At 37.9% G+C, this 26,612-nt stretch overlaps 1 protein-coding gene across 3 annotated transcripts; it reads left to right on the top strand.

The window, feature by feature from the left end:
- Positions 1-717: 717 nt before the first annotated feature.
- On the top strand, positions 718-26,612 carry LOC108666653. 3 transcript variants are annotated; one of them, XM_047883269.1, is made up of 6 exons: positions 718-778; positions 12,871-13,200; positions 14,514-14,603; positions 22,619-22,716; positions 23,129-23,305; positions 26,027-26,612. In XM_047883269.1, exons 2-5 carry the CDS (start codon positions 12,903-12,905, stop codon positions 23,303-23,305), a joined length of 663 nt encoding a protein of 220 aa, XP_047739225.1. In that variant the 5' UTR covers positions 718-778; positions 12,871-12,902; the 3' UTR covers positions 26,027-26,612. The 3 variants fall into 3 exon arrangements, with proteins under 3 accessions (XP_047739225.1, XP_018009054.2, XP_018009058.1); XM_018153565.2 differs by lacking the exon at positions 26,027-26,612 and having other exon boundaries at positions 23,129-23,341; XM_018153569.2 differs by lacking the exons at positions 22,619-22,716; positions 26,027-26,612 and adding an exon at positions 20,827-20,924 and having other exon boundaries at positions 23,129-23,341.

The following is a 26,612-nucleotide window of genomic DNA, read 5'->3' as shown; positions in this document are numbered from 1 at the left end:
TTATGTTTTACTGCTTTGGTTGTTGCAATCGGTCGTTGCTGCTATTTTTTTACAGTCGCTTGTTGCTGCTACACTTGTACAGTCGCATGTTGCTGCTACACTTGTACAGTCGCATGTTGCTGCTTCACTTGTACAGTCGCTTGTTGCTGCTACACTTGTACAGTCGCTTGTTGCTGCTACACTTGTACAGTCGATTGTTGTAACATTTATTGCCTAGAGCCACTACAATCATTGCGTCAGTTGCTCTTGTAACAAAGACTGGCTCCAACACTTGCAACATCTATTTCAGCTTAAAGGCCCACAAAATTAAATAAAAGTCCTATCAAATAAAAATGTTATTATATAACACGCGCTCATAGACCTGCCATACTTCCTGCATTGCCAGCTTTCTCAACAATTAAATTTTCTGTCATGATATAAGCAAGCCATGCAATCACACACAACCAGCGCAAACAATCATTAAGATCTCATTAACAATCGCACATAAATAGCGTCCGTACTAAATGCTGGAACTTTACGACTCCATTACTGTGGAGGCTATAGCAGCTACAGCTGCACTACAGCTGCAGCTACACCAGCAGCACCACAACAGCTGCAGCTACACCAGCAGCACCACAACAGCTGCAGCTACACCAGCAGCACCACAACAGCTGCAGCTACACCAGCAGCACCGCATAGGGTCGTTAAGTCAACCGCCTGACCCGCCAGTCAGCCGCTGGACGTCGTGGGAGCCGCACGTCTCTCTCCCTGTACAAGTGAATACGCCTGCGACTATCCAGTGAGTTATTTTATTTCTCGTTGCAGGAACGTTTTTTTTCTTCTAATTAGTTGTCGATATAAGGTTCCAGGGTACAAAATGCGACTTTGATGTCTGACTGTCACGAGCAGTTACCATTTAGATTCCTCGCAAAATATATATTTTTTAATTTGTAGTTTAATTGATGCTATGCTTGTTAGATATGGGTTTAAGAAATGAAAATATATCAGGTATCACAGAATGTAAACGAGTTATGAAGTAAAATATGTATCTAATTTTTTTGCAAATCATAATGTGCATAATTTTTTATTTGTACTAGAAACCTTTTGAAACAATGTCATTAAATTCCCTAATCATTCATTTCATTTCATAATTATTCATTTAATTTCATAATCATTCATTCAGCTGTGTAAAGCCATTTTCATTCACTGATTTACACAGCTTACTCTCTGAGGTTGGGCGCAGAGTCAGGAGTAGATTTTGCGTTGAACGTAAGTCCATAAAAACGCGACGCAGCATTCGTGCATTGTTGTACAGCACACGAATCTTACGAATTCGTGTACAGTAAACGGATCTTACAGATTCGTATGCAGCAAAAAATTATTAATTCGTGCACGAAACACGAATCTAACGAGCTCGTGTTAAATACACAAATGTTACGAAGACGTGTACATCACACGAATTTCACAAATTCGTGTTGGGCCCACGAATCTAACGAATTCATGCACAGCAACCAAATGTCAGGAATTCATGTACAGCACATTAATCTTGCGAATTCGTGTACAGCAAACGAATCTTAAAAATTCATGTACAGCTAACAAATCTAGTTACGGACAGATGTACGTTTGAAGCAGGTCTATAATTACACTCTTCCGTAATTGCTCTCGTAATTCCAGCAACACAAAACGTTTTAATAAAAACAGTTTGACATAAAATCAATCTAAGAGCAAAGATTTTACCGAACCGTTTTTTTTATGCAGTATAATCCTGCTTTGTTTTTGAGTGTGGCTCATTCTAAGAAGAATAGCCTTCATGCTAGTTTAAATTTACTAGCTCATGAGCAATAGTCTGCATTTTTACATAACTTACTAGTTTCCTGTTGAAGCAAATCTTCTGGACAAATGATAGTCTCTCAAATACCATTTATAATCACTTGCGTTTTCGTACTCTAGCTCCCATGGCTTCATTGTAACTGTGTTTGCAAATCGTGTTGCCAACGATCGTTTAAGCGATCAAGTATAACAGCTTACCAGATCTCGTGAAATCTATTTCAATTTTTTTTCGATTGTTTGTAGAAAATCGATTTATATAAAATTGAAATCTGCAAGCATCCAAGTTTGGATTTGGGGAAAAGAAAAGGTCTCTGATGTATAGATAAACAATGCAGAAATTATGTATGTGACTATAAAATCTATATCCAGCTCTGTGGCCAATAGCCACAATATTGATAAAATCCAGCCAATATTGATAAAATTTGTGACTATATCCAGCTTTACAATTCATTTAATGCTATAATTAATGCTAAATTGCAAGCAACTTCGAGATGATTTTTCATAATGTATATACTGTGATTGACTAAAAATTTCGTTGATAAGAGAACATTCAATTTTTTTCATAGATTACCCGTCCTTATTCTCGAGCATATATTAGTCACAGCAATTATGACTATAACGTTCACTTTCTTTCTCTAACTATCCACCTAATCTTAATTCATTTTAGATAACGAGATAAAGATAGCACATAACAAGTGCACTGCATGGCAGGATTTTGCTCTGCAATTGCATCGATTTCTATCACAATTAGCGATGCAATTTGGATGCATTATGACACTTTTTACTTTCTCTTCTCTTTACTTCATTCCCTTGTTCTTGATCATTATGGCTAATGTAACAATCAACGTCAAAATTGCCTATTACTTTCAATTTTACGCGGCGACCTGGTTTTTTGTTTTCTTTTTTTATAATAAATGTTTTTTCTATATTTATTCAAGGAATTTATGCCTAAATATAGATTTCTATTTTACATTCATTTTCAGATAATGTTTTTAACGTAGTTTTATTATTAACGTTCCTGCTACACAATTATATATTATGTATACTTATATTATATATTCCTCGAAATTTTCAATTTCTCAGAAACGCACCTTTCTTTCCAAAAATATTTAACAAGAACAGAAATTCATATTTTACATTTTTTCATTGAACATTCCTGCAAAAAATCATCACATTAGCCTATTGATTATTGCATTTTGTGCACTGGTAATATCAGCGACAGCCTCAGCTCTCGCACCGACAGCTCCAGCAGCAGCGACCTTGTCTTGACAACTCACACTTTCACTCTCCCTCTGCCACCGCTCTAAACACTCTAATAGAGTGTACCTGCACACTCTATAGTGACACTCTTCCCTCTGCCGCCGCTCTAAACACTCTAATAGAGTGTACCAGCACACTCTATAGTGACACTCTTCCCTCTGCCACCGCTCTAGACACTCAAATAGAGTGTACTTGCACACTATAGTGACACTCTCCCTCTGCCACCGCTCTAGACACTCAAATAGAGTGTACTTGCACACTATAGTGACACTCTCCCTCTGCCACCGCTCTAAACACTCAAATAGAGTGTACCTGCACATTCTCCCTCTGCCACCGCTTTAAACACTCAAATAGAGTGTACCTGCACACTCTATAGTGACACTCTTCAATCGGCTGCCGCTCTAAACACTCTAATAGAGTGTACCTGCACACTCTATAGTGACACTCTTTCCTCTGGAGCCACTCTAAACACTCAAATAGAGTGAACCTGCACACTCTATAGTGACACTCTTCAATCGGCTGCCGCTCTAAACACTCCAACAGAGTGTGTTTCCACACTCTATGGCGTCACTCTTCCCTGTATAGTGCCACTCTTCATCTCCAAGGAAGCTCTATTAATTTCAGCTATGTGCGCTCAGTCGTTTTTGAGACATGATTAACCATGTTATATACACCATGAATTGAGCTAAATACCTAATTAAAAAATACTATCGTAAACTAACTTGAACCTCAAACAAACCAGGGGTGATTATTAATTTTTCATTTGCGGAACAACTCTATTAATTTCAGCTGTTTGGTTTCAGTCGTTTTTTAATTAGGTAATTAATTGATAACTACCGCAGAAGAACTTGGATCTCATACAAATCTTGGACCTTTAGAGAAAATAAATATATTCTCTTAAAGACATATAATTGGCCACTTAAGTACCAGTTCGAACTTAATCTTAGTATACATGTTATTAGAGGTCAGCCCAAGATCCGTCTCTATACATATAACAGTAGAAGCTTGTCTTATAGTATCTTACCTTATAGCAATTCTACCCACAAGACTGCCATACTCTTGTTGATAACAGTCAAAACCATGACTCGTTGAATGTCATATCAAACCCTGAGTCGCTAGAACCAAGCGTTCTACGCTATTGAATCTATATGATAGACATTGAGATGTAAATGTCAAACCGCGCTTGGGTTCGAACAGTGCGCGCGATTTCCATTAGAAATTTGTCAGTTCCATCATCGCAATAGTTTTTGTGGCACGCGTTCGACATCCCTTACACACACGAGTTTAATTTTATGTCTTACTACGTTTTTATGCACAAACGTCAATATTTTTTTATGTATCGGGACTGTGAATAATTAAAGTTTACCATAAAAAATTGCGTTTAAAAATTGCGTTTTAAAGACAACTCTTCTAAAGAATCCAGTGTCTCCGATGTTACACATGTACAATGAATTTCTAACTTTATTTTCAAATATTAAATTTTTTTATATTAAAAAATTAAAATTTCAAATTTATTTATTCTGTCAATTGATTCATGCATTGTCTCCGACTTTACACAAGTGTTCAAAGTACTGCAAGGAAACATTTTCATCAAACCATTGTATTCATTTTACTTTACATGCTTTACAATTGATTATTCCAATTTTTTTTCATTTTGATACGTGTGAAAGTATTTATGTCACTTGTTTGCTTGAATCGCAAATTAACTAGAAATTTATAAGCAAAAAAAATTATGCAAACGTTCATTATATCTTTATATAAAACGATTCAGAGATCATCTCCATCGTCAGTACGAAAATTGTATAATGCAGGTAGAATCACAAGTTAGTATAGTATGTGCAGATAGGATCACAAGTTTCGGTTTCGTGAAAATCACGAAATTGAAAATAAAACCTGAATACTCAAATAAAAGACAAAGCACGATAAAAAAAACTATCTACTCACAATTTCATGATGATATATAGGAGCTAAAAGTTGAATTCAAACTGGGACTAAGTTAAAAAATTTATAAGGATTCTAAAATACGCTGATCTGAAGTACTGGAGGTGGAAGCTAACATCTTAAAATCACTTTCATATACAGGAACATAGCAACTGTCCTGTGCTTCAAATCCTGCCCTTATGCTCTGTGACCTAGAATAAAGATTGCGTGACGTCATCCCGACGTACGCAGATGAACATCGTGCACAACAATATTGATAAACTAGGCACGATCGCGCATGAACAGGGATTATACCTTTGTATCTAGAATAAACAACGTTCCTAGTATCGCACTCGGGCGCAACCTCACTGTATCGCTTTGACATGAATTTCTTGATTTGGGTAAACAACAAACTTGCCGGAAATCCATTAAATGAGGAAATATTGGGCAGAATTTCCAATTCAGTGTGCATAGCATGGTATGTAGAACAATACGAAAGCCTCTGTGTAATAATGCTTAAAGACCATTCAACTGGAATCGGAATGAACAGAAGCTAAAGAAGCTGGTACTTAGACCGGTGAATGTCGGCTTTCAGAACACAGAAGTCTGAAAACGGCCATTAGATTTAGTAACATTACAGTCGAGAAATAACAAACTATTAAAATAAGATTCAAGCTCTATGGTAAATTTAATGGAATTATGTTGCAAGTATAGGAAAACAAAGATTGTTTTGACATGAGAAGGGTATTTGAAAATTAAAAAAGATGTCATCGACGTATCTGTTATAGAATATTAGAATATTAGCTTAAAATAATAAAAATCTATTTTTACCTGCTTATATACAAGGTAATTAACTAAAATGTCCGCAATTAATAATTCTTGATTCTCAGAACGGTCACGACGAAATAGCGTGTACCCGAAATATGTTCGTTTGGTATCGCAGTGACTGCAACGCCTTATAAGTAGTTAGCTTTTTTCGTTCATAATTCTTAGTCTAACGTCAATGCCGCTTGAGTGCCATACACTCTAACGTCGCGATAAAAAAAATCTATTTTATTAAGAAAACTAAACCACAACTTTTAGCAAAACAAAAAGCGCTTGGTAGGCATTATGCTGTAATTAAACCCTAGACATCGTAGTTTTGGTGAATACTATAGGGTTTTTATTGACTAGCGGCGAGTTATGTGCAGTAGCTGTTGAGTGGCGACTCTTATGTCAGTGACCGTATGACCTCCAACACGCCATCTCCGAGCTTCTCTAGCCCTCAAAATGTATTAAATTAATTTTTTTTAATATTCTGCATCAAACAGCAATGTTCATTTTTCTGCGATCTAAGTGTCTTGAGTTTTCACTCCTAATATCTATTTTTAGTTATACTGACACGTGCATTCTTGCTTCTCGATGAATGAAATTTCATCATAAAAGTGTAAATTTCATGATTCTTAATTAAATCGTACACCAAGTGATTTTCTGGTGGGATGTCTTTTTTCGGAGTCGCAAGTCGTCAAGCGTCTTACATAAATGTCTTAAATTTCCTTTTCTATTGCTTTCTGTAAACGGCTTAAAAATTTCCAAAGTGTTTTTTCTAAAGTCGCTCAATTTTGCAAACCTTGTTTTTCTTGGATGACTCAAGCGTCTGAGTCAAATAATCTTGAGAATTTTCTCACTTAAGTTTTTTTATTTTGCTATCCCTCTATCTGAGTTTTCCATTTTTAGTTTTGCATGTGTGCTCCTAGTGTGTTTTCCTTGTACAATACATAATTCATCTCAAAAGTGTCGTACGTTGCCGTGTCTCAAGCTGTCATTGACTAAAGTGTCTCAAAGTATCACATATGATTCACAGCGACCAACCTCACTCATGACATCTGACTTTAATTTAATTTTTTTTAGGCATTAGCAGAATCAACTCCGAATCAACTTTGTTTCAACGTCATCTGCCTGGAGGACTTTAACTTTGGCATGTGCTCACGCCTGTCAAGGACGCATACACGTACGAGCATTTTTCACTGGTGTTGAAATTTGGATTTTTCAAGCTGCGCGCGCATATTTATATGCTTTCTTCGAACTCCATGAATATAAATAACATGCACATACGGTATTTATAAATAATTTTGCTTATATTCGAAGTTCAATTCCATTCATTTTCAGCGACTATTAATATTATATATTAATAGTATGTCCGAATTTCCTCGTATAAAAATTGCTCACACATGACTTGAAATCTTAAATTCCACTTCTGAATTAAATTCTTGAATTTAGATGAATTAGGCACCAATAAGAGCAACCATTTTCGATTTAAAACGTCCATGTTGATCAAAACATCCAAAACATCCTTTAGTAGAGATCAAACCTCAAAATAACATTAAAGTTTATGTCCAAATATTGCTCTATTATAAATGTCAGTGGGCGACGCGCGGTCCGATTTCTAACCGGTCTTCAAGATGGTCCCCGGGCTTTCAATTTCCTCAACAAGGCTTCACTTTCAGTTATGAATCTTTAGTCTGATTGGTTTATTATCTATATAAATTCAAATAGACATTTTTATTAAATAAGTGCAAATTATTGGACATAAGCTGTGAGTTGACATTTCTTCTGCTGCCGGAAAAATCAGTACAATTTTATTGTGAATCAAGCAGGCGATTTTGAAACTAAATTATGCAAAATTTTGAAATTTTACGCCTTGATAGCCATTCCAGTTGTCATTTGTTGATGAAACAAAATTTTAATATTATTCCTGAAAACTCTGCCGATTTCATTGCATTTGATACATGGACTATGAGCTGTATTTTGATCCTTAAATTCTGGCAAAATGTACATTAAAATTTACCTTCTCAGAATTTCATTTATGAGTTCAGGATACTTAGAAGTGCAATGTCGTGAACTGGAAAGTCGGCCGCAGAATTTGAAGTGTGGAGCATCGTTATGTCGCATCGATAAATTCACGTGAAAGAATTCTCATCAAAATTCATTTAAAGAAAAAACTCGCCCAGAACGATGACTCAGCAGGACATGCAAGTATAATACTTTCACCTTCAGTGTCACGTGACCAAGGAAAGTTGTAAATTACAAGTTGTTTTGCATTGGACTCATACTTACTTGGTCAGGCTAACAGCATGATAAATTGAGCAATTTTACTCTATAGCATCTTTTATTAATGATGTGCCAACCACACTTCATGCTGTTTTCTTGATTTTCAATTGATGTCGCAAACAAAATTTTAGTTCTGAATTCGTGTTAAAAAAAATCTGTTTTAGATTCGTGTCTTTTTAGCGCATTTTCCCATTTATGGAAAAAATGCCCTATTGTGCTCACCATGTCCGTCCGTCTGTCTGTCAGTCTGTCCGTCTGTCTGTCCGTCCGTCTGTCTGTCCGTCTGTCTGTCCGTCCGTGACTTCACGTTTTCGTCGGCGAGAAAATGCGCTCTCTGTCACTCACTGCAGTGAGTACTGAGTTATATTTTTCAACTGTTTAACTTCCAAACCCTATTTTAATTCCTAACCAAAAATCTTCATATGCAGCAACAGCAATAACCTACATATTACATGCACAATCGACATATAATAATTATTTACAATGTTATCATAAACAATAAAAAGTATTTAAATCAAGATACCAATCGTGATGCAATATCTGTGCGCTAGTTAGGGAGAAGATAGGTTGGGGGTGCGTGTACGTGGGGGAGTCTCTTGATAGGAGAGCCCGGTGTAAGGAACAGGATGGAGGAAAAATCGTTAAAAATCACTAGAAATTGTAAAACAAAAATTCGGAAAAGAAATAGGTGTCGGATATTTGTATTTCGAGGAGTATTATAAACCCAAATACGTAGCAGGCAATAATTCTGTAAAATAAAGTATTGATTGGGGTCTATACCTATATATTTTTTTCTTTAATTCATATATAGGAACATAGATGAATTATTGCATGAGGTGATATTGAAATGAGTATGAAAGCTTTGGACCTTACGATCAAATTCAACGTTGAATCTGTGGTTAAAAAACCTCAGAGGCATACGAAATAAACATCTCCTGTTTAAATTTTAATAAAGTAAAAATTTTATACATTATCAAACTCATTAAAATAACCATATTTAGAACGAGCACGTGCCCTTCACCTCAAGTGTGAGAGTGAAATCTTATAAGATTTCATATGAAGAAAAAACGCGCGCGGTTGCGAATCCGGCTTGAGAAAATATCGATCCTGCTGCACGCTCCGACGCCGCTGTAAAAACATACAACACTTTTCAGTTGGATATGTGTTGTGCGCACTCAGCCAGTCAGACTTTGTTGATAATGAGTCAAACTTTGTTGATAATGAGTCAAACTTTGTTGAAAATGGGTCAAACTTTGTTGATAATGAGTCAAACTTTGATAAAATTGCTTTGAAATTTGTTATAAAAGAGTCGGACTTTGTTAAAAATGAGTCAAACTTTGTTGATAATGAGTCAGACTTTATTAAAAACGAGTCAAACTTTGATAAAATGGTGTCGGAATTTGTTATAAAAGAGTTGGACTTTGTTAAAAATAAGTCAGACATTGAAAATAAATCAATTTTTGTCAAAAATCAGTCAGATTTAATATGAAAATATTATGCGTTTAAAATTACAACGAATTTCTAAATTTATTTTCATATATTAAAATAAATTAATTTTTAAATTTTTTTAATATTCAACAAAAAATTTAAAATTTTAAAATTTTTTATTCTATCAAATGATTCATGCATTGTCTATGACGTTACGCCAGTGTGCAAAATTTCAGATCGATTAGAGAGGTAAAAGTGTGTTAAATATCGATTATAAGGTTTGTAGCAGACAAACAAAAAACAAACAGCAAGAAGTGAAGTTATTTTGTTTAAAGTCAGTCAGACATTATTAAAAATGAGTCAACCTTTGTTATAAGATGAATTAGAATATGTTAAAAATGAGTCAAAGATTGTTAGAAATGACTCAACCTTTATTAAAAAAGAGTTAGAATTTGTTCAAAATGAGTCAGACTTAGATAAAAATGAGTCAAATTTTAATAAAAAAAAGTCCGAAAAATGACTTATCAGTGCTACGTATCAGAAAAAATATCACAAGGCTAAAGAGTGTATTTCTATTTGAACAATGATTCTTCCATTTCTCTTAGTCTCCGCACGCACTACATCGGCTGCTCTGCTATGCAAGATGATATTCGTTTTGCGGACGATAGGTGCAGCGTGAAGACTGAGCCAACAATGACACTCCATTTCCTGTGCAGTGGTCCGTGTCGGTGACCGACTAGTCCCCCGCCGGCTTTTTTTGCTTCAGGAATATTCAGAAAAATTGATTAAAATCATCAAAATATTCAATACTTTCTTACCAAAGCACCAGCAGAAAGTGGTCGTTTTGGCAGGTTACACTGAGTTAGAATGACCCTCATAAGTAAAATAAGTTTTTCGTTATTTGGGCGAAGTCTTACTCTTTGATGTCTAAGGGACTTGAATAATATAATTATTGATGGTTCCATTGCAACATTTATAAGAAATCATATCCAAGCTCGAGGTCGGGTACCGATGATTACTTAACTCTATAGTCGGTATATATATGAGAAGTTCCATGAATTACGTTTATCTTGAATGATTTTTTACTCTCCTAGAGGAACTTTACGTATACAACATTAAATAAACATTGATTGCTACGAATTATCAACACATTTACTCCAAATTAAATAGACTTCTCAACGGGTAATACGGCTCAAATTATTTTTCAAATGAATATCATATTTATTTCTTGTATAATTCCCACAATTTTTTTGCTTTAAAAATAGTTCACGCACACGATAGCCTCAGCCCATTATCTTCCGATCGGCATTTAACCACGAATCAACTAAATCATTGAGAAAATAATTATTTTTAGTCCATATACATTGTACACGTTATCGTTTAAGTTTTAACTGTTATTAAATATTCTGACAAGTAAGCACAAAGAAACGGAACAGGAGGTGAGTCGTCGCTATAAATATAACATGATGACCGGATGGTCACTCCTGCATGGTCACCGGAAGGCGATGTGATCATACAGGGTAACCCCAAAAAAGTTGCTAAAGGTAAAGGCTTATAACTCAAAAAGTATTAAACATAGAAAGATGAAATAAAAGCAAGATGAAAGAGTATAACTTCAAGTTCTATTTGGTATCTATGTTACCAAAGTTATTTATATATTTCATAGTTAAAGCTTATTAAATTTATAACATGAAGATTCCCCCTACAATGCAGCTAAATTCTGAGCAACGAGTTTTCATTGTCGAAAAATTTTACCTAAAAACTTCATCAACCAAAATAAAATGAGGTTATTTCACCAAATACAGACAAGAAGTTAGTCTTAACACACCCATACCAGGATACACCCATGACCAGGACGAGCTCACGAGCGAAGATTTTTACGATAATAAAAATTCTAAAAACTGTTATTGGTATCGAGATTGCAAAATTCAATAACAATATAATACAAATTTCCCCAGCCCTGCTGAGATCTGATGCTCGCAAAGTCTAATTTCATTGATTTTCAGGATTCAGAAGATGACCTTCATAAACTGACTGTAGCCACGAAGAAACTGGTGGCAGTTCTATTAGCGTGTAAAAAAAATTCATTATTGGTGCTTGAATTCGAAATAATTTAGTTATCATTTCAATTTAATCATTATATTGTGACTTGAATTTATATGACTGTGTACCATGTACAAATGAGACTAACCAATGTACATAATTAGACAACCTGAGCAATATTATTACTGCTATATTAATGCGTAAAGAAAGGCTATACGGATTAAAGAGCGAGACATCTGATATCATAAAAAATATACAATATGAATTAAATTAAATGCATTGTTTCCCATTCCGCGGTTATGAGCAATTTATTGACTCCTTTCATAATTTTTCGCTATAAACAATTTATTATTTTTTTCAACATTATATTTTTCAAAGAGAGTGCATTTACGCGTTTCACGTTCTTGCTTTATAACGATCCGACACGAAGAAATTCTTTTGCCTATGTGACGTAACCGGTGACAATCGCTCGGTGACGCTTAACCTCAGTGAGAGATTGTTGCAGGCGACGCTTTACCTCAGTGAGAGATTGTTGCCGGCCACGCTTTACCTCAGTGAGAGATTGTTGCCGGCCACGCTTTACCTCAGTGAGAGATTGTTGCAGGCGACACTTTACCTTAGTGAGAGATTGTTGTTGGTGACGCTTTACCTCAGTGAAAGATTGTTCCCAGTGACGCTTTACCTCAGTGAGAGATTGTTGTCGGTGACGCTTTACCTCAGCGAGAGATTGTTGCCAGTGACGCTTTACCTCAGTGAGAGATTGTTGCCGGTGACGCTTTACCTCTGCGAGAGATTGTTGCCGGTGACGCTTTACCTCAGTGAGAGATTGTTGTCGGTGACGGTTTACCTCAGTGAGAGATTGTTGCCAGTTACGCTTTACCTCAGTGTGAGATTGTTGCCAGCAACGCTTTACCTCAGTGAGAGATTGTTGCTTATGAGGCGCGGCTCCTAAAACGCGGAACAAAGGACGGAAGTTTGGCCAGAGCTCGGCGGCCGGGCGCCGTTGAGATGCGCGACGAAATACGCAATTGTGCAATACGAAGTTGAAAGTAACATTGCATGGCGTGCGACGCGACGCTACAAGTAACACGACTATGCGATGTTGAGATAACAACATACTCATTCATCATTTTTTAGCACTTGCGTTACTTTACTTCAATTATATCAGTAGTATAAGTAATCTATGAATTTAAACTTGAAGAAATTTATTAAAAATCCGAGAAAAACAAAAGTTTGCTGGTGAATGTTTCGTGATATTTCATTAATTTAAATTTTTTGCGGAGTTTCATTCGTTTAAAAATAATCGCTTATTTTTTGCAGAACTACGAGTGCAGTTGAACCTGTCCAGCATCATGGCTACTCTGCAGTTCACTCTGCTAGCTCTGCTGCTGCTGCAGAGCTCATACGCCTGTAGGTATTTCTGCAAGAACATAGCAACCAACACCTACCACTGCTGTGACAACCAACATATCACCACTGCGGCTACCACGACTGGTGGTTACGGTGGTCCTAACCCTGGCGATGATGGTCCTAACCCTGGTGATGATGGTGCTAACTCTGGTGATGATGGTGCTAACCCTGGTGATGATGGTGATGGCTCTGGTGATGATGGTGCTGTAAAGGTGTTGGTGACCGAACATGGAACGCAAGGTGCGTGGTCTAATCCTACATCTTATCCTACCTCTTACATTTTTATCCTCTCTTATCCTCTTACTTCTCATCTATATGAAAAAAGGCTCTTGGTGTACATTTTGAGCGGCTTAACTACATTACATTCATTTTTCATATATCGGATACATGATTCCTAAAACTACATGCCTTGCATGATAATATAAATAATTTACATAATGTCAATTAATATTCTATTTATTTATGCCAATTAAGATGCTCATGAAACTACCGTACTGACAAATAATTTTGATTTATTTGCAGAAATTTCTGCTATATCTCTCATGCCATCTGCTTCAAAACCGATATTTTCATCGGTGTAAAAAAGAGTATTTTTATACTAAGAAGAATCAAATCTGATACTTAAGAAAAACGAAATTGGTTGATGAGTTTTCCTCAGTAGAAATTTAATTATGCATATCAAACATAATAACTAAAGGCTTTTAATTTTATTTTATTTTATTTTTTATTGAAGTATTAACAATTTTAACACGTGAAAATTTCTTTAGACTTTCCGAATACATGGAGCCTATGACCTCGCAATAAATTAAAGGTAGTTAATTAATAACTAACACGTGATGTGAGTCTCCAAACCAAATAATCTCTGTACAAATATAGGCACGAAAAGCCTAAAGCTCGGGAAATTTAGACTTCATGTAGAATTGTGAACATTTCTACGGTACTCAACAACGCGTATAAGATATCACTAATTTACAGTAGGTAAGGAATCATATGGTTATTCGCTGATCGGAATTGACAATTATATTACATATCACTGTGAAAGTGTAACTAAAACATAGCTATTTTTTATGCACAATTATTCTTTCATATTATTTCTTTAATCCAGCCTACCTATATGTTTTCAGAGATAAAACATGGAGTGCCGTACTTTCAGGGAGATGCCGTATGCTTTGAACGTTTCATAATTTCAAAATTATTCACATATATGAACTTTCATTGACGTTATTTATTTTCATGTTTCGTTCAGAATTGATTTTTATGGCTCCAAGAAAGTTGAGGTTGATTTGAGCCACACCAATGTTTGGTATTAGCTTTTTTGATTGATTTGTTATCATTTATAACACATTTCAGAATTATTTCCTAATATGTGCACAACACTGCACATTGTGCAGTTGTGTTGTCAAGTTCACCGACCTTTGTTGTTTCAGGGCGCTCAAGAAAATTTTGAATTGATTTTTTATTTCTTTTTCTGTTCTCTGTGACACAATTCCTTTTCGTTCGTACAAGAAACCAAATTGAAATAGAATATTTTTATAATAATTCTAATTTCACAGACGGGGCGAAGTACAACGTGTCAAGCAGCTGCCGCTACTACTGCGCCTACGGCGGCAGCGTCTACTGCTGCGACGACGGCAGCCTGACCAGTAAGTCGGGACCGCGCGACGTCTCCGCCGACAAAGATGACGCTACGACTGACGATGGACGATCTACTGGACATCAGGCTAAAATGACAAAGAAAACCTACGCACAGGTTAAGAAGAGTATTTACCGTAGCCAACAAGCCATCACCAAAAGCAGGAGCCTGGATATCCTAGAAGATCCAGCAAAAGAAATTAAAATAAGAAGCAAGCGTACCAAGAGAGAGGCAGAAGGCAATCCAATTCCTGTTGAAGCCTCCGAACGGTCAGCGAAAGGACGTAGAACTAAAACAAAATCTTCAAAGAGGAGAAAAGAAAATGGTTTAGCTGCTCTACAAAGTATGCCGTCTTTTTCGTCCTCCTCTCTACCTGATGACTTTTTCTCTACAAAACCTTCGACCAGTTCTGGCCTAGAAGTTGAGAACATTTCAGTAAAGCTCAAAGACCTGCCACGGTTGGATGACATCTTACCTCAGTTATCGGGGTCTTCGAATGGTCAATTTCTTCCTCAACCTTTCAACAATTTTCCACCCGTGGGACCAGGTAATTTTATTCCACCTCATCCACTGAGCTATGGAAGTATAAACAGTTTACCTTATTCAGCTGGAATTTTCAGCGATAAAACACCAGGTGAAAATGCTTTGTCAGCTTTGGGTACGTTTGATGAAGAGGACATCGGAACAATCCCAGCTACTGCCAACCATTCACACGCACTTACACCTTTTCTGGGAAATTGGAACAACGGACTCTTTGCGCCACTCCAAATGCCTCATCTTCTCAACCAACAGCGAGAATTTTTCAACGTTCCTCCACCTCTGCCGTACGCACCCATGATGCAAAGTTTAACTGACATTCAATTGAATGATACGATCGAAAAGTCGTTTTCAATTTTCCCGCCCTCTCCGCTATCTAATGGTTTCGTGTCTCCTTTTGACTTTCCAAGAAATTTTCCAAGCCAAAATAATGGCGTTTTTGTTGATGACAGTATTACCAAGGCAATTAATCCTCACCTACAACCTCCTAGAGACCCAGGTCTTCGCTTAAGACGTCATCCTGCAATTTCTTCAATTTCCTCCAATTTCAATAGTTTGCCTTCCCTTTCACAAGCATCATCCATTACTGGATTCAACAGCTTGTCACCCTCTTCGTTCTCCAGTATCAACAATCGGCCTTCGTCGTCCATACCCTCTTTTTCTGGCTTCAATAGTTTCAATAGGTTGCCCCTGTCATCGCTATCGTCTACCTCGGGTTTCAACAACGTTCTTTCATCGCCACTATCATCTTTATCTGGTTTTAACAGCTTGGCATCATCGCCACTATCATCAGTCTCTGCTTCTAATGGCTTGCAATCATCGCCACTATCATCCGTCTCTGGTTTTAATAGCTTGCAATCATCGCCACTATCATCCGTCTCTGGTTTAAACAGCTTGCGATCATCGGCACTATCATCCATCTCTGGCTTTAACAGCTTGGCATCGTCGCCGCTATCATCAGTCTCTGCTTCCACTAGACTGCCATCATCGCCACTATCATCCGTATCTGGCTTAAATAGCTTGCAATCATCGCCACTATCATCCATCTCTGGCTTTAACAGCTTGGCATCATCGCCAATATCATCAGTCTCTGCTTCTAATAGACTGCCATCATCGCCACTATCATCCGTCTCTGGTTTTAATAGACTGCCATCATCGCCACTATCATCCGTCTCTGGTTTTAATAGACTGCCATCATCACCACTATCGTCCAGCTCCGGGTTTAATGCCTTACCATTGTCTCCCATCTCTCCATTTTCCAGTTTTAATGGTATATCCACATCACCAATCTCCTCCCTCTCTAACTTCAACAGCTTGCCATTCAGTCAAAGTTCTCGACTTACAACAGGTAATTCCAACAATTTTGGTCTTTCATTCCAGAATGGTTTGACCCAACCAATCCACCAAATACATCCTCTATTAAGATCTTCATTTGGGCCCATCTCACCAAATTTTGGTTCATCCAACTCTTTCAGAAGCCTAACGAGTTTCCCTTCCTCAAACTTCAATTTTCAGAGTCCTTCCTCGCTGTTCTCAACTTTTCCCAACCAAAACCCAGTCCAGTCAGCGGGAGAAATTGATTTAAAACCCAGCGAATTCACTTCTAAACTGAAAGGCGAGACCGTTCTTCTTCAGCAGCCTCCTGTGAGCCAGTCAACCTCGCAAGGTGGTTTCAAAAGTCACACCAAATTCGTTTCTTCGCAGCCTCACAGCAATGATCACGACTCCAGTGGACGACAAACTCGTGACAATAATGGACCTGGTCATCATAATCATCTTCATAAAGACTTGCATGACACTGTTCAGCATAATAATCATAACAATGCGAAACATGAGTCTGGTTTGCATAATCTGCATGGTCCCCCAAAGAATATTCATCAGTTCCACTCTCCAACACACTTCTCCCACACAGAAACTTTCTCATACACTGATGCTGAAGGCAACCAGCACATACACCTGCGAAGCCCTCCTTCTCCACCACATCAACCACATCAAGCTCCTCTACCTTTTCCTTCCCCCACTTCACATCCCACTTCAGTGAAACTGCAATCCTCACCTCATCCAGCTTCCGTTTCGTCTCAATTTCGCCCACCACCAACGCTTCTCCCTCTAGAAAGTCATCACACCACGCAAAAATTCCATTCGCATACCCCTGAGCATCTCTCGCCTCCTCATCTACCGCTTTCCAAAATAAACCCCGTTGCTTTGTCAGGGAATAAAGGGTCCACTGGAATCTCTGAGGATAAGTCTTCGCCCGAAGTAGTACTGAATATTGGTGAAGTCAATTCTCGCTACAAAGGAATCCAAGAAGTAACGCTCAACATAGGAAACTCAGCACGTGCTGCTGGTGATGTAGATCTCGGCGTGGTGGTCGGAGAGAAGAAGACTTTAACTGTTAATCTACCATTGGCTAATTCGTCAGATGAACTTCCCGTGAATAAGAATGTGAAAAAGTCCGTCGAAAATCATTCGAAACGAGAAACTACCTTAGGCTTGGAAAACAAGAAGAACCTCAGTAAGACTTCTGCCCATAAGAGGCCTCTTTCTTTCCCCGAAGACATTCCATTCTTTGATAAGGATGACTTCAATCCAATTTTCATTGGAGACCAAATAATCCAAGAAACTGACGGACCAAAGTTTGTTCGCAACACGGGATTCAAAACTTTCCAGAGCGAAAATGTATCCCACACTGGGAAGAATTCGAGCAAGACTCCTATTTACATTCCAAAAAATAGAGAAACTCCTCGCCCACACATCCCATCCCTTCAAGGAAAAACCCTTGAAGCATTCAAAAAGTACTTGTCAGAAAAAAACTTGGACTTTGCTTTGAACGACCTATTTGGAGAGGGTTCATCCCAACCCGGAGTGCCACAGCAGGTCTCCAGTACACCAGCAGATGGCTCCGTACTAATTGACAGTCCTTTAAATTTAATTGAACATGCCAAGCCCAAGTCCATCGCAGAGCAGATTGTAATACTAGAAAAAATATGTCCATGCTTGGCGCGACCAAGCGCCTTCCGCAACAACGAAGAATGCCGATGTCCGGCGGCCGACAGAGTTGCGGTTGCTTACAGACGAAGCAAGCGCGAGCCATACACCGTCATGACCTACAAAAATTTCCTCATAGATCGGCTCGCCCTCGAACTCGAGGCCAACATGAGGACTCAAGCAACTCGTAAACGACCAGTTGGGACTCGCCGGCCTCTCAAGTCCCCGGTACCTCCTACCTCAGACTGGACCCCAATGCTGGTGCCAGGCTCGGGGGCCTTTGACCCTCGGGACAATCGCCATATAGAAGACTTGTTCTTAATATCGATCCCTGTTAAAAACGGAGAGGGTCGGACAGAGAGGGACGACAACACGCAAGCCGTTATTGATGCTGACGGACTTGCGACAATAAAAACTGCCATTGAATCGTTCGTTAAGGCTGTTGATCGTTATACTTCGTGATTTAATATATTACGGAATTAACATGCAATGCTCAAGTACATGAATTTACGAATTAAATCCTCCGCATAATAATGAAATTATTCGGACAGAAGATATTACTGAATACCTGAGCTAACAACAATGTTTTCATTTTTGGTTTGGTTTTCAACTGAAAATTATTACAAGCCAATGTGGAAATTTACATAAACATGATCACCCAAATTGAGTCTTTCCTCTTCACTTGTTCTTTTTTGTTCACAGTGTTATTATTATTATTATTATTATCACTATTATTCTCGTATTATTTCCTTTACTATTACTGGTAATGGTAAGGAAAATGGATTAAACTCATTGTTGCTAAATGTGTAAGAATTTTACTGACATTTGAAACTTAATGCTCTCCCAGAGGCCAATAAGTGTACAAAAGTAATGATGGATGGAAATAAATTCCCTTATCTATTTATTTGTAATGAGATATTCGTTAGAGCAAACAATCAAATATTTCATTAGTAGTCCTCTTTGTTGAAAAAACATATATAATTATCTAGGTAATTACTTGTTAAGTTGGTTAGGTTAATAAATTTAAACCGTTTTGGGCGGTTAAGACCTGGACTTATACACTTGATCAACGTTCGTGCGCCAAAAGTTGACGGGCGCCAGACCACCTCCAAGGAAAGTTTCCTTACTTTAATATTTTCTCTTTGTTTTTGTTATATTTTAGAGTTACCATTGTGCTTACTAAAAATATTTACAGCTGCTTTAATACACAAGTATAACGTTTTCATGCCTATGGTTGACATCATCATCGATACAGACAATGAACGTCATAATTTAAGTAAGAAGATAACCAATTTCCTGCCTTATATAATCAGTGAAGAAATAAATATAAGGTATTTTTTATCTCCGTGTGAAGGAACTCAACGTTCATTCACTTTATTATGACGTTTACGTGCATAACAATAAGCTCGGGTTTGCTAAATATTTTCCAGTTTATGGTTTTAAACTCCAAAATGTAAAATGTTGTAACACGCGCGATAAAAATGTTTTTTTTTCAAACTATTCAAAGTCGTGAAAATTTCATGATTCCTCCAAGATGTTACAAAGTTTATGATACACTTTCTACATTAACAGAGCGGGTACAGTGACTTTGTAGTGTGTGCATTAACTTTAGTTTTTGTTCAGTGCTGTAAACTTTGTATGTATGTAAGTGAGAATATAAGGGACAGTCTTGACTGAATGTTGACTGACTAACCTGACTATTGTTTACTGATTACCTGACTATTGTCATCCATGACACGCCTCGAAACTTGATAAACTGTCTTATACGTAATACATTTGATTTTTTTTTTCAAAGTAATTTATGGATTCTCGAAAAATTTGTTGGCCGTTAAAAATTATCAAATATGTATATGATGTTAGGAAATAATTTTCAGAGCGACTTACGACTTTTCGAGAAATATTCAACATTATAATTCTCAACAAACTGCCGAAAATTTAAATTGTTATTGGCTTTAAATTGAGCAATAAAAATTAAAAAAAAACTATACTAAAACCTTAACTGAGCGCTTCAAAGGCCTTCAGCAGTAGAATATCGAGCAATAAATTGCTTATTATTCTGACGAAAGTTCGACTGTTAATGCTGCCTTCGTACGTGGACTGGCAGGGACGGTGGACTGTAGTTCTCCAATAGAGTGAGTATTTCAGCCTATTATAAGTCCCCGAGGTATTCAGCTATTTCAATGTTTGAAAAATGATCATACGGTATTCCCTTTAACCAAAAATTCCTGATTGTTTCACCTAGACAGTTGACGTGCCACTATTATAGAAAAATTTAGTTCCTGTTACTTCATAAAAGAAATACATTATCTGAAAACGCAACTTGTGTCATATAACTTTAGATAAAATGAGTTTTCTTGATCATTGTATTCTATTGTGCTGCTCGGCTCCAATTCGACAAATCAATAATTAAACAATAATTTAAATTCAATTTATTAATTTTAATTAATCAATCTTCACCTCGCACATTCATTTTTCTTCATTACCGTAAATAATAATTACTTAAACTAAACCCTCACGTCTTTAGCGACTTCGATGTCCTTCACTTTAATCCATGTCCACCGCCAAACTTGATTTCAATAAAGGCATTCAATTTATTATTATTTATTCACTAATTACTCGATTTCAGAAAAGACACTCAACTTATAACGATTTATTTATCAATTCGTTGTCTATTTAATTAATGAATTGAATTTATTTCATGTGTTCAGTGCCCGGGGACCACGACCCTCACGGGGGGCGCTGCCCCAGCGAGCTCGAGCAGCTGTGCAAGGGCGACAACATCTACCTCAGCCTTAAGGCCAGGAAGGTGCGTGCTGTGGTGTGGTAGAGTGGTAGTTTGGTGCTGGGGTATAGTGTTATGGTAGTGAAATGGTATGATACTACAACATCTACAAGGGCGACAACATCTACCTCAGCCTTAAGGCCAGGAAGGTGCGTGCTGTGGTGTGGTAGAGTGGTAGTGTGGTGCTGTGGTGTAGTGTTATGGTGGTGAAGTAGTATGATACTACAACATCTACAAGGGCGACAACGTCTACCTCAGCCTTAAGGCCAGGAAGGTGCGTGCTGCGGTGTGGTAATGTGGTAGTGTGGTAGTGGTGCTGTGGTATAGGGTTGTGGTAGTGCAGTAGTATGATACTACAACATCTACAAGGGCGACAACATCTACCTCAGCCTTAAGGCCAGGAAGGTGCGTGCTGTGTGGTAGAGTAGTAGTGTGGTGCTGTGGTGTAGTGTTATGGTAATTAAGTAGTAATATAGTACATGGAAGTATGGCAGCATGGTAGTGTAGTAGAGTGGTAGTGTGATGCTGTGGTGTAGTGTTATGGTAGTGCATAGTAATGTAGTAGCATATAGTAGCTTGGTAGTGTGGTAGAGTGGTAGTGTGATGCTGTGGTATAGTGTTATTGTAGTAAAGTAGTATGATAGTACATACATGGAAGAATGGTAGAGTGGTAGTGTGGTAGTGTGATGCTGTGGTGTAGTGTTATGGTAGTGAAATAATATGATAGTAGATGGTAGTACGGTAGCATAGTAGTGTGGTAGTGTGATGCTGTGGTATAGTGTTATGGCAGTGAAGTAGTATGATGATAGTACATGGAAGAATGGTAGAGTGGTAGTATGAAGCTGTGGTGTAGTGTTTGGTAGTGAAGTATGATAGCGCATGGTAGTATGGTAGCATGGTAGTGTGGTAGAGTGGTAGTGTGATGCTGTGGTATAGTGTTATGGTAGTGAAGTAGTATGATTGTACATGGAATTATGGTAGCATTGTAGTTTGGTAGAGCTGCAGTGTAGTATAGTAATACGGCGGTATAATTGAATAGACGATTAGTAAATTATTGTTTAGGCCAAAACTGAACTAAAGGCCTCTAACCCCCTTACTAAAGGCTCCTGATATTCCCCATACTAAAGGCTCCAGATATTCCCCCATACTAAGAGCTCCTGATATTCCCCCAAACTAAGAGCTCCTGATATTCCCCCATACTAAGAGCTCCTGATATTCCCCCATACTAAGAGCTCCTGATATTCCCCCATACTAAGAGCTCCTGATATTCCCCCATACTAAGAGCTCCTGATATTCCCCCATACTAAGAGCTCCTGATATTCCCCCATACTAAGAGCTCCTGATATTCCCCCATACTAAGAGCTCCTGATATTCCCCCATACTAAGAGCTCCTGATATTCCCCCATACTAAGAGCTCCTGATATTCCCCCATACTAAGAGCTCCTGATATTCCCCCATACTAAGAGCTCCTGATATTCCCCCATACTAAGAGCTCCTGATATTCCCCCATACTAAGAGCTCCTGATATTCCCCCATACTAAGAGCTCCTGATATTCCCCCATACTAAGAGCTCCTGATATTCCCCCATACTAAGAGCTCCTGATATTCCCCCATACTAAGAGCTCCTGATATTCCCCCATACTAAGAGCTCCTGATATTCCCCCATACTAAGAGCTCCTGATATTCCCCCATACTAAGAGCTCCTGATATTCCCCCANTGCCCGGCGACCACGACCCTCACGGGGGGCGCTGCCCCAGCGAGCTCGAGCAGCTGTGCAAGGGCGACAACATCTACCTCAGCCTTAAGGCCAGGAAGGTGCGTGCTGCGTGTGGCAGAGTGGTAGTGTGATGCTGTGGTGTAGTGTTATGGTGGCGAAGTAGTATGATAGTACATGGAATTATGGTAGCATTATAGTTTGGTAGAGCTGCAGTGCAGTATAGTAATACGGCGGTATAATTGAATAGACGATTAGTAAATTATTGTTTAGGCAAAAACTAACCTAAAGGCCTCTAACCCCCATACTAAGGCTCCTGATATTCCCCCATATTTAGAAGTCAATAATAATCCTCAATAAGAAATATAACTAATATTCTTCCATGCTAGTGGCTCCTGATATTCCCACATACTAAAGACTCCTGATATTCCCCCATACTAAAGACTCCTAGTGGTGTAAACTGATATATTTACATGATTATATTATGTAAAAAACAATTATAACAAACCCCAGGCGGGCCGCACGCTGTCGGGCGGCGAGGAGCTCAGCAAGCTGGGGGACGGCGCTGTGATGTGTGCCTCTGACGGCTACTGCGCCGAGGATGAGAAATGCTGCACCTCCATGTGCCATAAGCGACATGTGTGCCTTAAAACCCTGCACAGTGTGCCTGAGACCAAGACCAAACAGTAGGAGTTAAAACCCTGCACAGTGTGCCTGAGACCAAGACCAAACAGTAGGAGTTAAAACCCTGCACAGTGTGCCTGAGACCAAGACCAAACAGTTGGAGAAAATGGGCCTTGTGTGCCTTAGAACTGCGCACTACGGCATGACACACTAAAACACAATTAAACAAACCTCAACACAGCCCAAGACACGCCTGAACAGTGAACACGTTAATCGTACCAAATTTTCGCAATTTACTCTTTTTATGCCTCTATTTATGCATCTATTTATGCCTATTGGTGTGCCGCTTTTTATAAATCTTTTTATGTCTCTCTTTATACCTCTTTTATGTCTCTTTTTATGCCTATTTTTATGCCTCTTTTCGTGCATCTTTATATGTTTTTTTAAGTTTGTTTGCGTCATTTTATGCCTCTATTATTCCTCTCTTTTGTCTCCTATCTTTCCTCTTTTTATGCCTGTTTTTGTGCATTTTTTAAGCCTCTTTTACAGTTTTCAATATTTTCATCTTGTTAAGTTATCTAGGGCGTTAAATATATTTTATTTAATATCTAGTTGTTATGTTTTGCACCACTTAAATTATGTATTCTTCAGCGCACGGTTATGTTTTCTTCATTCCGTGTTCGTACTAAAATAACGATGTATTGCACTGCTNACGGTGCTTATCATGAACGCACTTACGCTGGACCGGAAGCCAGCGACTGCTGATAAGGATTCCATGATCCCTGATGACTAATTCACCGGGATTTGTTATAGATAATTTGTTGATCCTTTTGATAAATTCTTGTTTGCAAAGGACACAGTTTATCTCAAAAATGGATTAGGCTTCCCGGTCAAAAATATTGGTGATTGTAGTTATAGATTTGTTTGTAGGTAACACATTTGTTATCTACAGTTAGGTTGAAGTTAGAGATCAGGTTCGGTGGTGGATATCAGAGAGCTGCTTTTTGTTCAATTTAAAATGTTGAGTGCATGAAACATTTATAATTATTATAGTTTAGTAATACTTATTGCAATTATAAAAATGATATATTGCACTACAATGTCAACGGTGCACTACACTGGACAGACATGTGCTTCAGCTAGTTTTTATAGTACGGCAAGTCTTCCAAATTATTATTATTATTATTTTTATTATTATTATTACTATTATTATTTATTTTTAAAGGAGCAAATGTTCTGGTCATGTCGCTAAGACTTCTCCACTGTTTTCTTATTCATTTCGGGTATTCATTCCTGAAAGATATTCATTCATACATTCATAAGTTAAAAAATTTATTATCTTTTTTTGAAAATAGTAAAGATGGATGATGAATTTGTTGAATTTCAACAAAAACAAATTCTTCCATTAGTCATCATTACCGAAGAAAACATCGTTAATGGAGACTTGAAAAAATTTGCGACCTTCGCCTCGAATATGAATCATCGAATTTACTATGGGAATCATGATTTTTTCTTGATCTATGGATAAGTGACCATATAAGTGACCTTAAGTTATGGTGGCAAAAAAAAATGCATCACTTTTTGGACAAAGTCTCACTAATTTCTTTCAGTGATCATAGGTCATAATGACATATATGACATAAATATATGGTCACATGTGTGATCATATGTCATGATGGCAAAAAATGTGTCACTATCGCTAAAAAAATCTCGCTCATTTCTTTAAAACTTGAAGAAATGTTTTAAACTAAGAAATGAACTTAAAATTATTATTTCATTAAATAGACACCCGTCGAAGCCTCAGTCCCATTAGAGAACCTAACCACCTGTAGACGAGCATATGTAAACGCTGCCAGCATTACCATCTCGATCACTAAAATACGTGTATACTCAGAAAAATATGAGGGTTTTGTTGCCTCCCCACCCATACTCCTACCACCCTCAGAGACTCGATATCAAGAGAATCTCTTGCTTTAATTTCCTTTCCTTAAGTAAATCTCTGGCGACGACCCATCACTGCAGTGATAGAACTTCCTCGCTGCTGGTGCTGCTGGTGCTGCTGGTGCTGCTGGTGCTGCTGGTGCTGCTGGTGCTGCTGGTGCTGCTGGTGCTGCTGCTGCTGCTGCTGCTGCTGGTGCAGCTGTTATTGCAGCTACTGCAGCAACAGTGTAGATACATTCACTATACAGTGTACAGTGTACACAGCTGCAAGAAATATGTGTTGTACTGACATAGTGTACTCACATGTATGTTTTATTTCACGTGTACACGGTGGGGCGTTTAGTCTACACGAGATCGTTTGGTCATAATTAAAACCTGAAACACTTTAAATTTTATTTCATTGAATAAGAGGAATCCATTCTGTTTTTTAGAGCATTTTTTCATTTATGGAAAAATGCCCTATTGTGCTCCTCATGTCCGTCCGTCCGTCTGTCTGTCTATCCGTCCGTGACTTCACGTTTTCGTCGACGAGAAAATGCGCTTTCTGTCACTCACTGCAGTGAGTACTGTTTTTTTTTCTATGAATATTGACATTAAACACTTTTATGTTTACTTGAACAAGCGAGCGCAAAGACAATTAATTTATTAGTAAATGTTATCTCGATTCATGATACCTGAACTCGAAACCTTCACAAGGAGATCATGCATTCCGTTGTTACACAGCGTCTTCCCTAACAGTTTTCCCTCACAATCTTCCCCTCAGAGTCTCCCCTCACAGTCCCCTCTCACAGTTTTCCCTCACAATCTTCCTAACAGTTTTTCCTCACAGTCTTCCTTAAACAGTAGGAGTTAAAACCCTGCACAGTGTGCCTGAGACCAAGACCAAACAGTAGGAGGAAAGTGGGTGTCTTATCTGCCTTAGAAATATGCTCTACGACATGACACACCAAAACACAATTAAACACACATCGACAGTTGCCACACTACAGCATTAGTCAGCACAATTGAATAACTGAACACTCTGAACACAGCCCAAGACAGGCATGAAGAGTGAACACATCAATCGTACCAAATCTTTGCAATTTAATCTTTTTATGCTTCTATTTATGCCTTTTTAATGCCACTTTTATATCTCTCTTTATGCCTCTTTTCGTGCATCTCTATATGCATTTTTATGTTTTTTGTGCCTTTTTTATGCATTTTTATGCCTCTTTTGGTCCATTTTTCATGCGTTTTTGACATTTTCATCTTCTTAAGTTATCTAAGACGTTAAATATATTTATTTATATCTAGTTGTTATGTTTCGCACCACTTGAATTATGTATTCTTCAGCGCACGGTTATGTTTTCTTCATTCCGTGCTCGGACTAAAATAACAATGTATCGCACTGCTACTTCCCGCGCTGCATCTCTTAATAAAATCTATCTGTTAA

This window comes from Hyalella azteca, unplaced genomic scaffold (assembly GCF_000764305.2).
Source record: "Hyalella azteca isolate HAZT.00-mixed unplaced genomic scaffold, Hazt_2.0.2 contig12411, whole genome shotgun sequence".
Lineage (NCBI taxonomy): Eukaryota > Metazoa > Arthropoda > Malacostraca > Amphipoda > Hyalellidae > Hyalella > Hyalella azteca.
Note: the sequence above shows the minus strand (reverse complement) of the source record. Positions and strands in the feature narration are given on the sequence as shown.